We start from the raw sequence: 14385 nt of genomic DNA, 5'->3' as shown, positions 1-14385 counted from the left end.
GAGGCCACAACAGTGAGAGGCCCGCCTACCGCAAAAAAAAAAAAAAAAAGTGAGCACCATGTGTTTATGATGTCATACAGCCGCCTTTTTGTGGGAAAAGTCATGTCTGAGGCAAGCATCAGAGTGGTGGTCTGTGAGATAGGAGGACTGTTGGTGTGAGTTGTCTGGACCCCGAGTGCTCAGGAGCAGCCTGGGGGGTGCGTGGCCTTGGCTTGAGCTCTGAGTCTGATGTGGAGGGGCAGCGGCTAGAGGACGTCAACCAGCTGACTCCCCACGGCCGGTGTTCTTGAAAGGAGATCCGAGCCGTACTCCACAGCCACCCCAGTTACCAAGTCAAAAAATGGGAGAGAGGAGGCACTTTTCTTAGAGAGAGAGGGCAGCCATTTTCTCCCTGAACTCTCTTTAGCTCACGGACGAGAGGAATCACAGAATGCACGGTTTTCCTGTTTGGGGCCACTGCTAGCTCAGGTGTGTGGGGTATTCATCCTGTGGATGAACATCATCAGCCTCCTTCTTGCCTTCTTTTGCTACCGCTCATTTCTTTCTTTCTTTCTTTTTTTTTTTTTTGGCTGCACCACGCGGCATGCAGGACACTAGCTCCCCGACCAGGGATCGAACCCATGCTCCCTGCAGTGGAAGCAAGGAGTCTCAGGCACTGGACCGCCAGGGAAGTCCTCTTATTTCTTTCTCTTCTCTGGTTCCACCTTAGTTTGTGCTATCTTGTGCTCATCAGAGCTCTTTGGTTGCAGGTGCCAGAAACCAAATTCACCAAGCCCAGGGAACACATCTGGATCTAAGGCACAGTTTGCAGCCAAGCCCAGCTGAGCCCACCACAGAGCAGGCAGCCCCCATCCAACAGATAAGTAATAAATGCTGCTTGTCCTAAGCATTTTTACAGCAATGGGACAATAAAATCATACTCCCTGATAAAATGAAACAAAACTGGGATTTACTAATCAAAATGATAATAAACTAAATACCCAACCACTTGGAAAGGTAAAAATGGTATTTGTAAATAACTCCAGAAATTTATGGATTATACATGGATTTAAATAGCATCACAGACTTTCCCTCTCCCAAATGAGTCCTCCACCAAACTCACGCTTCTTAGGGCCCCAACGCTTTCTTGGACAATGACCCATTTTCAAATGAGACCTGAAGAGGCTGTGATGTAATCGTATAGAAGTCCACATGGTGTTCGTGGCTTCACCTGAGAATGTGTTGTCGTCTTCAAACTGTCCAGAGAAGCAGCTACTCCACTGAAGTGCTTTTTTTTTTTTTTTTTTTTCTTTTTACTGTTCTGTGGTTGTAACTTGGTCTCCCCCAGGCTTTGTTGGGCATGCTGTTCCAGAAGACTTGTCAATAAGAAAATTACCTGATTTGCCATCGACTTTCACAGCTGTGTGAGACTCACCCCTGAACACTCATGGGGTTTTCACTGCCATGTTCCCCAATGATGACCAATCCCAGATTTCCATCGTCACTGATTTTCCCTGTGTACCCACTGCCTACAATTAACTAAGGCCTAGGTCAGTAGAGTACTTGGTTGCAAAGAGCAGAGATGGACTGTGCTCACTTTAGCAGGAAAAGAGATTGCTGGAAGGACTTTTGACAGCTCACAGATTCAGTGGGAAGGCTTGAGACATGGGTTCAGAAAGCAGGCAGGACTGCCGGGAGTCTGGGCAGCCACACCCAGCCATCGTGCCCAGGGACAGGAGTGCAGGGACATGGTCACACGTGGCCCTTAGGGGCCTCTGACTATCACTGAGTGACCTGGGCATCCCTGAACTCTCCCCACCGATTCCAGGTCTGGGGCCTGGAGTCACACTGACCCGGCCTTCAGCGGACGGCTGTGCTCTGCCTCGTGGGCCTTCCGGATGGAACCGTGAGGTCTGGGACCCAGCCTGCCTCTGCCGTCGCACAACAGAAGTGTCTGCTTACTCTTTAAACCATTCTCCAGGTTAGTCTCCAAAGTTTGTAAGAATCACATCAGATCAGAACAGCTCCACTGTGATCGTTTCCCTGATAGCCAGCCAACCTGACGTCCATGCCCCCTATAACTCCACCATTGAAAAGTGAGCACACGCCAATATATGTGGATTTACTCATTTAAATGACGCACGTGTATATGGCCATATATAAATAAAAGATATCAGATGAGTGTTTTAAAAGGATGGGGTAAAAAATAAATAACGTACATTTAGTATTTCTTCCCACACGACACTGGGGCTGTTCTGCACCCTTGGCAGGCGTGCTCCTGGCCTTGGCAACCTGTCTGTCTTTTTCCCTCCAGGCCGGGCTTCCTGTCTCCTTGCCTGCAGTTAGCTGTGGCTGCAGTCTTGTGTGCCAGGTGCCCCGGCGTGGCCACAAACGTCTCTGCCTCAGCACATGGGAGAGTCACTGGGGAGCCCGGGCAGAGCCATGAGCCACGGGCCACAAGCCAGGGTCCACTTAGAGAAGCCCCTCAGCCCTCACCCGCTGCCGAAGGGCTGGGGTTCAAAAGAACAGGCTGCTTTGTCCATCCCTGAGGTTTGGGCCTTATCTGTTCCAGCAGCTGGGGCACCTCACCATCACAACTGTGCTTCATTCTTGTAAGTGACCAGGCTCCCAGGAAGATTTCGTGGATTTCTTCATGTATGAACTAAAATGGTATATGTGGCTCTAAGTCATTACTATGTGATTTACTATTTTCTGATGTTGAAACAACTGAATATTTTATTTTCATATCTTGGGTTTATATATTCAAAGTGCTGAGGTACAACAGAAATTTATCCTATAGAAATAAAGCAGTTACTGCAAAACAAGAGTTAGGAGCGGCAGAGGACCTTTAGGTTACTAGCTTGTGGTCGACATTAGCTGTAGGTAAGTACCCAGCCGCGCGGGGGCCAGGCCTGGGAAGACAGAGTATTGTAACCCTACTGGCAGCTCCCCTGCAGGGCAATCAGAACCGCTGTGGAAATGGGCCAGTGAGCCAGGCTACTGTGTCAGAAGGGGGTCCCTTTACTGTTTCGAGCAATTCCAGCTGGCTCACTAGACGCAGAGCAAATCAGCAAATTACAGAACCTCTGAGACAGAAGTTTTTAGTCCACGCCTCACTTACTTCAACTGATTAAACTCATGAATCTGAAGTTTTCTTTTTATAAAGACTAAAATTGGATGGGTTGTCAGCTTTTAAAATATCGTTAGCTTTCCTAAGTACAACTACCAAAATTAAGGTAAACCTTTCCCCCCAAATTATATAATTTTATTCCTGTGAATTCAACATTCAAGAATTTTCTTTTGATAGCAAGAGCGGCAGAGAGGACACAAGTGGAAGGGAGAACTGTCCCCCAAGGAGAACTCCTCCAGAGCAAGGAGACACGTGTGGTGAAACACATGTGAGCAGGACAGGAGGACCGTGTGCCGTGACGAGGGGGCCGGGTGAGCCTGGCTGCCAACGGAGAGCGGGCTGAGGCAGATGGAGCACTCGGGGCTCTCCCGGAGCAGGGCCTGCAACACAGAAGGACACGGGAGTTTGTCACGCAGGTTGTTAGTTTCATCATAATAGGAATTTCTGGAAATTTAAGTGAGAACTGTATACTGACAGACATTTCATTCTGTGTTAAAATGACATTAATTATATACGTACTCTGCTACTCTTGTGAAAAATGGAAAGGGACAGTAACCCACCTGGGATAACCCATTTTGAAACACAAATAGTTTATAAAATGCTGAACATTAATAATACAGATTTTCTTTGAATTAAGCAATGAAGAGTAGTCTTTTTCAAAATTCTTGATACTATGTAGCTGCTAAACTTCTTTATACATTTTCCTCTTTCTGTGATTTTCTAAGCAAGTGTTTCCTCTGTGGGATTTGGAGTGTCGTTCTTTCACGGCTCCTACAGATGCAAGAGGAGGGCAGGCTGGGACCTGCGGGGAAACCCCGGGGGGTGGGGGAAGAGCATGTGGGGAGGCCTTTTCCCTCGGCGCTTTCACAAAATGCCATCATCAAAGCGGAATTTCACACTCAAGGGCCTTGGCGCTCACCCCAGAGTGGGTGGTGAAGGTCCTGGGGCCCCATGTGCTGTGGGCACAGGCCGGGCACCCCCTCTCCTGGTGGGTCCCGCCGCAAGCCAGCACTGCAGAGCCACTGGCTGCCCTGTCCCGGGCACAGCCTACCTGTGTCTGGATCTTCCCCCAGTCCTCTTCCGTGAGCTCGTGGCCACACGTGTCCTCCAGCTGCTGCAGCACGCTGCGGTTGAGGGCCAGGCAGCGGTCGATCTCTGAGAAGAGCTCGTCTATGTCCGTGTGGTAAGAGCAAAGCAGGCGGTGGCTGATTTCTGTGAACTGGGGACACGGCGGGGGCACACTTACTCACAGGCAGTGAGAAGTTCTGGAGGTGGGTTGAAGGGAAGCACCTTCTTGAGTCCTGACCACCCTTCCTGCTAATTTCCCTAAGGCCCTGCCTCTGAAGAGTAGTTCTTGGGGAAATAGACACACGGTGATTTCCTTAATCACTCCAAGTCCAGAGAACTGGTGCAGAGATTTTACCAGAACGGGGCACCTGGTTGTAAGCCTTGCTTGTTAGCAGGGAATACATTGATGAGAAGTTGAGAGGAGAAAGGATTAGAATTTTGCACAAGTAGTCACATGGTCATCCTGGTCTGGCACCAGTTACTCTAGTCTTCACAGGGATGGTCACTGCACAGTGCCGCTTTGCTGGGGCCACCACCAGGCCTTCGCTAATGAGAGCTGCTTCGCTTCCCCTTGCTCCACAGCATCTTCCCCTGTGGTTGCAGATTGTGAATGATCATTTTAGTGTGAACGTTTTAAAAAATGTTTTTAAAAAAACATTTAGAAAGTAATCTTTCCAAGAGAAAGATTATCTCTTTCTTTCAAACTGGTTACTCATTCTGCTTTTCTCACCGAGCTCTAAAATCATAATTTTGAACCCCACCCCTTGCCTAAGGACCTTAAAAAATAAGCTGAGTTAATCAGTTTATGGACAATTGTTATGTCCCCTTGCTACAGAACACATCTTTAGAACTTACCTTAAAATCCTGTTTTCACTGCTAGTGTAAATATGGAGACAGCGTGTTACATTTTATCTCAAACTTTTGTTCTGCTTTAGAAGTATTAGCCTTAAATACAGTCTCTAATGTTCTGCCAAGCTCAGTCCTTTTATAAAAGTCTATATTTTGGTACAGAAAGATTTAGAAAAGCACAGTGATCTCAGGACAAATGAGTTAGTTGTTGACTGTGGCATGCTGTCGCCTCCTGATGGCAGCAAACCAGAATTGCCAGGATGAATGCACGCATTTGCAGTGCAAGTTCCCTCACCTGTGATTCGTAAAGTGCAATGTGCCTAGATCACGTGGGAGGTACATGGACTCATGCGTGACTTCCCCCAGATGGACCAAAGTGTGTGCATTTTTGGTCCGTTAAGTGGTAACAGTTGCTCACTACAAAGTAGTGAAACTGTGATATCCTCCAGCCTCCCTACTCTGGACTCAGTCTGGCCTTTGGAAATGTTTACTGTGTGAGTCTCTCTGATCTCTGAATTGTAATCTCCCAAATTAGGAATCTTTAAGTCTTCTGTGTATACCCTTCCATCAAGATGCCATCCACTCCTTTTTAAAAAAGACAAAGTCGTATAGTTATTGGTTTATTAGAAATTTAACGTCTTAAACTTTTTAGGGTTTTTGTTAGTGTTTTGGTTACAGTTGCGCAGGTTTTAGATGGCTTGCCCATTTTCCCATAAGTCCTGCATGATTTTTCAGGAACATACACATTAGCAGGGATGCCTAGATAGGTGAGCGATATTGTGATTCCAAAGGGCTTCAAGATTCCAGACGTCGGTCTCCTTAGATGGGCTGGGAAGGAAAAAGAGCTTCATGGATTTCAGTTACGTTGTAAAGACCTGGATTATCACTGTGGGTTCAAATCCAGACTCTCAGTTACTAGCTGAGTGACCTTGGGCAAGTTACATTCGCTGTTGAGGGAATCTTATGAGAAAGGACTGGGCAAGTTCATTTGTACCCCCTCCCTTTTTTTTAGATTCCACATACAAGCACTATCATATGATATTTGTCCTTCTCTGCCTGACTTACTTCACTCAGTTGAATTTATCTACAAAATGGAAATAGAGTCACAGGTTTAGAAACAAACTTATGGTTACCAGGGGGTGAGGGGAGAGGGATAAATTGGAAGACTGTGATTGACATATACCCACTACTATATATAAAATAGGTAACTAATAAGGACCTATTGTATAGCACAGGGAACTCTACTCAGTACTCTGTAATGACCCATATGGGAAAAGAACCTAAAAAGGAGTGGATATATGTATATGTATAACTGATTCACTTTGCTTTACACCTGAAACTAACACAACATTGTAAATCAACTATACTCCAATAAAAATTTAAAGAAAAAAGGCCTGTGAACAGCTGGGGCACAGGAGTAAATGGTTTTTATTAAAGAGATTTGGGGATAGGGCTGTATTTGGTCTTATTTTTTTCTCTCACTGATCGTCTCAAAGTGCTGTATGATATACTTGGAAAAAACCCTTTTAGTATAATTGTTTTTAGAACTTTCTAAAATGTAAGACTTCACCAGCTAGTCTAGATCGACACCGTCCGCAAGAAATGTCACGTGAGCCATGTCTAATCTTAAAATTTATAGGAGCCACATTAAGAAAACTTTCTAAATAGGTGGAATTAAATTTAATATTTTATGTAACCCAACATATCCAAACTATTTATCACTTCAAAATGTATCAGTTGAATAAGCTATTGAGATCTTTATATTCTTTCCTTCCTGAAAGGCTTTGAAATCCAAGCACGTTGTGCACGCGCATCACATCTCTATCTGGACTGGATGGCCACAGGTGGCTTGTGGCTCCCTGCACTGGACAGTGTGGCCTGGCGGCTCAGAAAGACATACACTAGAAAGGAGCGACCATCATGTCTGGGCACGGAGAGGTAGCCAAGCCAGGGCCACTTCGATAGCTCCTTTGTTAAACGTTTGAAGACTGATGTAAATGGTAGGTGTGGTCTGTTGTTTAAAGGGTGTGACAGTGGTGGCTGTCACCTGCTGGCTGTCCTGCTCATCCTTCCCGAGCACAGAGCGGTCTGCAGAAGTTGGCGTCCCATCCAGAAACCACGTTCCCCATTCCCCCGTGCTAGGTGGGGCCACGTGACACAGCATTTCCAATGGGAATGGGGTCTCTGGGCTGGACACACAGGTCTCTGAGGCCCAGGGGATGGTAGGGCAAAAGGACGGCGGGGGACAATATCTGTGTCTCACAGGGTGGCATGCTGTGACTCAGGTCACTGAAGCTTCTATTTTCAGTCGTTGAAATTAGGGGTTTATTTGTTTCAGCAATTAGCAGTGTCCTGGTTGAGAGACAGTGGCTCTTTCATGGAGCTGGGCAGGATGAAAGGAACTGAGCACATCGAACCTCAGTCATTTAGGTGTGTGATGCGTGGGACATGTTTTCCATGGACGTGGAAGACTTTCCCATTTCAAGTATCCTACTCTCTTGGACATCCCATGTGCGCGGTTTGTCTGTTCATTCATTTTTATGTGGATAACCTGGCGGGATGCCATGTCTGTGTAAGTCACCTCCATCAGAAGGTGCCTTCACGGACCTGGTGTTCCCTTCCAATTCCCATCTGTCCTGCAAGAAGACTCGAGCCTGCGCGGGCAGTGGGCAGCAGCTGTGGTGAGTGAGCCTGCCCAGCCTTGGTCCCTGGATGTTAACCAGGATGCGTTCTGGGATTCAGGGAAAGGCCATGCTGTAACACGGCAGGCGGCCCACGGACTTTGAATCAAGGCACCTGTGTTTTGGGGTTTTGCATGCAGTTGTTTTTCAGCCGTACTTGGAGGTCTGGGGGAAGATGCTTTTCCATCTATGAATCCAATTCTGTTTCTTGCTGATTCTAATTACACTTGTCTGGCAGCTGGATCCTAGCTTATGGGCTCCAGCTGGCAGTGTTTCATTTTCTCTGTTCCTCAGCCTTTCAAATACCTGATAATCTCCAAATAAACTATTGAAAGTAGAAGAGTTCCCTATACTTTATAAAAGGAAGAATTACTTGGAAATTCATACAACTGCCTTCCAATTAATGTTTTATAACTCAGGTTTTCTGTAAATTGGGTTTTCTTGAAGTGTGAGATATTTCCCATATAGACCTGTAAGGTAAGGTCTTTTCTTCCTCCAAAATTATACCTCAGAATAAAAAGGATCACGTTCTATTCCAGACCTTACAGAGTATCTCAGATTATGAGGTATGTTCTCAAGTTAGTTCTGAACAGAAGTGCTACTTGGAGCAGACAGGTTGGTGTGAAAGGATTGCAATGCTTTTTCTCAGGTGAGGTCCCTGGACCCGCAGCATCTGCATCACCTGGTAACTTGTTAGCATTGCCAACTCCCGGGCCAGCCCAGCCCTCCTTGGTCAGAACCTGCAGGTAGGAAGCAGCCGTCTGTGGTTTAACAACCCCCACGGGGTTCTGATGCTCACTCATGCTTGAAACTGCCATCACAGAAGTTTCCCGATTAATTTTTGAGTCAAGGTTATTTAACACAGCTTTAGTCATCATTCCTGGAGACGTAACCACCCAACTCCAAGTGTGAGGTGTCCCTGTGAGCTTTCAAAGGCCACTTAAGAGAGCAACGGAGTAAATGGGGAGGCCACGAGTATTTATATATCCCTCTCTCTATATATATGTTAATGTCACGTGTGTGGCGAGGTATCTCTGTGGTGCTCTTCCTACACGTTGAGTGAGTTCTCACGGCTTGAGTTGGAGCTGGTGTGCACGCCGCTGGGTCCCACATGGCCCCAGTGGGGACGGTCCCCAATGTCGCCTCCCTGCGCTGCGGGCCGCCTCCATTCCTTCTCACTGTCAGCTCGGGCGCTGGGAGTGCTGCACTCAACGCTAGCCCACCGTGCAGAGCTCTCCCTGGGTCCCCGGGTTCCCGCCTCTGTTTGTCTGTGGGTACGCCAACTACGGGGGACACAGCAGAAACACTTGCTGAAGAAACGGGCTCGTCAGTTTCGCAGATGCAGCTAGCGCCTCTGCGGAGGGCAGGTCTTAATGCGCCCGGCCGGCCACGCTGGCCTCCGACCCTCAGTCTGCTCCCTGCCCCTTCGTCTCTTCGGGGTTTTCTCCATGACACGGCTGGTTGAAACTGATACCGTTTTCAACAGAGTGTTTCCTGCCTCTTTCCCTACAGGAAGGTGGGGCGCACCCAGAGGAGGCCGTGAGTCTGGTGGGGAAGCAGGCAGGGGCTCCGGGGCGATGCTCGGGTCTGCGGAGGCCGCTTGAAAACAGTCGCTCCCCACCTGGAACCACGTTCTGAACGGGCGGGGTGCAGGGTCGGTGCCGGACTCAGGTGCGCTCGTTTGTATTTTCCTGTCCGCAGGCCTGCCTGGCACACCTGGCATCACTTTCTCACTCGTTAACGACCATGCTTTCTTCCTCGGCTTAAATGGAAAGCATGTCGTAAATGAGAAAAATAACAAAATCCCCTTTGTATGCAGTGGTGCTTAAAGACTGAAAATGCAGGCTATTCAACCGAAGCTAAGTAATTTTGCCTTTACCCTGCCGTTTAGCTGTGGCAGGGTGAGGGATAGAAAGCATACCCTGGGCCGGGCCGGGGCACATCTTGTTCCTTTAACGACAGGGCGCCCAACCCAGCAGGAAGGCGGGGTGGGGCCGGGAGAGGGTGCGGAAGAGAGGGTCTGACAGCGAGGTGCAGGGGCAGAGGAGGGGCGGGCAGGCGTGGGCCAGGCGCCCCCAGCTGCTCCCTCGCCCTCACCTCCTGCAGGGGACACTGCCGTCCCCACCTCGGCCTCCATCGCTGATGCCAGCTTCTCCTCCCCGGGCTTCGCCCCGCCTCTCCTCAGGAAAGGCATTGCTTTCCCGTAGGATCTTCCGGTCTGGCCAGACTCAGCCCACGAATGACCGTCATGCTCCTCCGTCCCTGCGACCTCTGCACGGCCGTGCGTCCCCCGCGCCTGGGCAGGACATGCGCTCTCACCGGACGCCCAGAGAGCGCTTTTGGCCCCTTCGCTTGACACTTGTCACCGGCTGGGTGCTCATACCTTTTTCCTGTGTGTATTTCTTATCTCCTCGTTCCTTAGATTCATCTTGGCGAGGCCCTTGGCGTTCAATAAAAAATGTCGACTTTAAGTTTGCAATAGATTAGAAATGGAGACACATACATGCCCTAATGTGCATATTCTAAAGGACTGCAGTACAAGTTCCTTTGTGGGCATTAAAAAAAAGGACAGTGTCCGTGTGGAATGATGCTGAAGGAACCTGCCATGTCAAGATTCAGTGAAGCATCGATGTTTGGCTTCTAATTATAACATTGACGTCAGCTTGTTAATAAACATCCCGAAAATCCTTCAGTATATATTTATGGCAGATTTCTAAAAGTGAACTGATGTGACTCTTTATTCTTGTGCTTCAAGTATTGGAAAGTTAGCAAGGGTAATATTTTTAAAATTTAAATCCGTATATATTTACGGACTACCTATCGTGGCCAGGTCAGAGCAATGTCCTAAGTGTAGCTATTATGAAATATTTCTTAAATGTCAAATTCCTGTGTGATTAGCATCCTTCTTCTCCTATTTACTGCCTCACTGTCACACGGGTCAGAGGCCTTCAGTGGTTGAAAAGGCAAGCACCACACACGCAAAGACGATCGAGTTCTAGTTTTCAAACTAGTGCTTAATATTAATTCTATGGACAAAATACATAAAATTTTCAATTAAAAAATGAATATCTTCTTATATTTTTCTTTTTAAGTCTCATACTTCAGATATTTGATAAATTAATTACAAATTCAGGTTATTGATATATAAAGCAATTACTGGTCATTTACAAGTACATCCTGGCTAAACAGTAAAAAAAATATACTAACAAAAGTGCCCAGGTGAACTCTGTCTGCCCAGGAGGCCCCTCTCAGCATCCATCTTGATGTCAGCAATTGCTTACTAATGTGTTGACTTACGGCCGCCCTCAAAAGCAAAGTGAAAAGCCTGGAATTTACAGCATATCAATGAATCAGTTGATAAGCTTTTACTGGTTTAATATCCTCCCCGTCTTGCGGCTTGGAGCCACTTCAAGTTAGCAACAGAATGTTTGCCATCTCTATGTGATAAAGGAAGTCAAAGGACTAAACAAACTTTAAGACCATTATGCTGTTTGGCGAGATGTAAATGAAAAAAAGTAAGAGAAATCTCCTGTGGGAGGGTGTGGGAGCGGCAGCCCCCAAAGTCAACCACAGCATCTGACAAATCCCTAACCTCATTTTTTAAACAATGGTCAGGACTTTTAGCTTGGGTTGAGATAGTATAATGCATTTGAAAAGTTTTAATTGCAGCAATAAAAGGCCATACCTCAATTATATGACATATGCTAGCAGAATTTCTAGATAAGGATCAAAGGCATTCAAGGACCAACCACTGCATTCTGGGCAACACTTGGGCTTTCTGTACACACTGGTGACAGGTATGAGCACAGCAGCTCTAGTGACCTCTCCAGGCGGCTTTGATCTGAGTTCACCCGACGACGCAGGAGCGCACCAGGCCTCCTGGATCATCCCTACGGCCCCAGCGCCCTCCATGACAAAGGCGCTGCTGACTCAAGGTTACTTTCTGACACTTACTTGTGGGTACAAAATGCAACATTTGACCCGCGCAGTTCTTACCCCGGGACTGCCATCTATTTAAAAGAACCTACAGTGTAACCCAACTTCACTGCTCTGCTTCAGTCTCAGGAATGTGCCAGTGATATTGCAAAGCAAGGCAGATCTGCGAAGAGAAATCCTCAGCATGTGGAAGCATGACTATTTGTAGAAAGATGACCTCTGTATTCTACTAATCAGTTAAGACCCAGTAGATGCAGGAAAACTAAGGTAAGAAAAGACTTCATTAATCCCCTCTGCAACAGAAGAGTGAAAATGCAAGGCCACAGTTCTTTTGCAAGTAAGATAGATTAATTTATAAAAATAGAATGGCCTGAGCTAATCTAATCTAGAGTATTAAAAACATATCCATCTTGGTGAGATCTTGAAACTTTAAAGGAAACAAGCACTTCCTCATTTATTGTGCCTAAAAATATCACATTATTATCCCTCTTTGCCTTTCTTTTCTGTTGATTAGACTTCTTTCCCTGAAGGTAATTAAACCAGTGGTTCCCAAGTATGACAAAGAAGTTTTCACCCATCTGCCAGAAAAGAAAAAAAGTGAATTCAGTGGAGTGAAATTTTTTAAAGCTAAATGGTTCAGTGTAAAGGCATATCCTTTAGTGTGTGGTCAAGTATTTCCAACTTTCCTGGTGTTGAAAAATAGTCCTCCTTTTATGAGATGATTCTGATGGTGTATGATGCTTGGTTTTAACTCTTACTTGGCAAAATAGAAAGGTTTTGAAAGTTGGCAGTGACCTTGTTGGAGCCCCGAGTCTCTCTTTGACCATCGGTAGACTCCAAAGGTCTGGAGACCACTGGAGTACAGAATTGCAGCAGGCTGCTGGGGGAGAAGGCAGAAGCTGCTGCAATGTCTTGGTCTCACTGACTAATGAGGTGGTGGATCTGACATTTATCTATCTGCCTTGGGCAGCGGGATGTATCACATGATCTATTTCTTCTAGTAATTTGCAATTTCAATTGTTTAGACTAAACATAAGACAAATTTGCATTAATTTAACTGTCACCAGTGGTGACTATGGAGATACAGCTTAGAAATGTGGCTGGTGGTTGCACGTCACCCCAGATTCAAGAACTGTTGTTCCACAGGTAATGAATTTTACCATATCTGATACTGTAGTCACTGCACATTTTGCTTTGTAAATGCTCCAATTTCTAAAATTCAAACATTGGATCTCTAATAGTCAACTGATCTAAAGTTCTGTGCACATTTAGGTTGTGAGGAGGGTGACGGGGTGAAGACACGGGTGTCAAAATGCAGAGCTGAAAGGCAGGCCTGTGCAGGAAACCTGGCACTCCTGGAATGTCCTTGTCACAGAGCTAGTCTCCCGCCCAAAGGAGCCTTGATAAACTCACTGTTCACTTTGGCTTTGGAATTTATCTTTCACTGCATCTATTACTAGGAAACCTACAGACCCCAATTCTTCTGAAGCTGGGCTTCAGGATACATGTTTAGTTCTGAAAAACTGTAAAGATGAATATAGTGAGAATCCAGGATCAAGAGTTATATTTTTATTTTAAATATCTTAATCTGTGATTTCTAGATTTTAAAGCCTCATTATACTGACAAGCTTAAGTTAAAGTATTTTTACAGGTATTTAAAGGAAAATGATCAAACTTATTTTTTTACTGAAACACACGTTCCTTGATGAACTGAATAAAATTCAGTTTCTATCATTAGAAAAATGCTATTTAATTCTTTTTGTAAAATAGGGTATACTATTAAACTAAGATAAAAGTCTTTCCTAAAGGCACCTCTGGATGATGATTTCTTTCTTTACTAACTCAGGGTGCATGGTTGTTTCATATGTCTAACATTCTTTGTCATCAGGCTGTTCTAGTATTGCACTGTGAAATACTTATTTTACTCACAGGATTGTATCTTTTAAAAACCACAAGAAAATAGCCAAAACCCCTAAATAATATATGTGTCTTAATGTAGGTATAAGCCAATGCTCCACTGTTACTAAAAATCCAAGTGAAGGCGGTCACTTTGCCTCGTCGACCGTCAGTGTGTCCAGTGTTTTTCTGCACAGCGGCCTGGTGAGGTGGGGGCCGCTGACCACTTGCTCCACCTGCAGCGTCAGGAGGGCTTTTGAAGCTCTTACCTCACACTGGGGTCACCAGGCCGTTCCCCCTGCCAGAGCGCGGGCAGAGCTCAGTGCCCAGTACGACATCTATGTTGTATTCTACTAATTTTATTTATTCACTTAAAAAGTATTTACATAATTAATCCATGTGGAACTTCTTTGAGGATAAGGTATGAAGTAATGTCTATTTTTCTCCTTCACATGAATGCATAAATTAATTGATTTTCTCAATCTTTTTCTTCACTGATCTCATATGTGTCCTTTACTGTAGACTTAGAATCCCTGTGCACTGAGGTGGGTGACTTTCTACTGGTTCATCACCTGTTCATCTAACATTTCACAAGAATCTTAGTTACCAAGATTTTATATATATTTTGATATTTAACAAGGATGTTCTACCTCATTACAACCTTATTGGGATATAACTGATGTACAACATGGTGTAAGTTTAAGGTGTACAATGTGATGATTTGATGCATTTATATGTTGGGAAACGATGACCACCGGAAGGTTAGTTAATACCCACATCATCTCACACAGTTACCATTTCTTTTTTGTGGTGAGAATGTTTCAGATCTCTTGGCAACTTTCAAGG

At 45.7% G+C, this 14385-nt stretch overlaps 1 protein-coding gene across 1 annotated transcript in view; it reads right to left on the bottom strand.

Moving 5' to 3' along the window:
• Nucleotides 1–3258: 3258 nt before the first annotated feature.
• Nucleotides 3259–14385, bottom strand: part of RNF32 (ring finger protein 32) — a 44170-nt gene continuing 33043 nt past the window's right edge. Inside the window, exons 9-10 of the mRNA XM_060108207.1 lie at nt 4161–4328; nt 3259–3489 (exon numbers count right to left, since the gene is read on the bottom strand). Of these exons, the coding sequence (XP_059964190.1) occupies nt 3259–3489; nt 4161–4328 (399 nt within the window). The remainder of the gene's footprint in view (nt 3490–4160; nt 4329–14385) is intronic.

This window comes from Mesoplodon densirostris, chromosome 9 (genome assembly GCF_025265405.1).
Source record: "Mesoplodon densirostris isolate mMesDen1 chromosome 9, mMesDen1 primary haplotype, whole genome shotgun sequence".
Lineage (NCBI taxonomy): Eukaryota > Metazoa > Chordata > Mammalia > Artiodactyla > Ziphiidae > Mesoplodon > Mesoplodon densirostris.
Note: the sequence above shows the minus strand (reverse complement) of the source record. Positions and strands in the feature narration are given on the sequence as shown.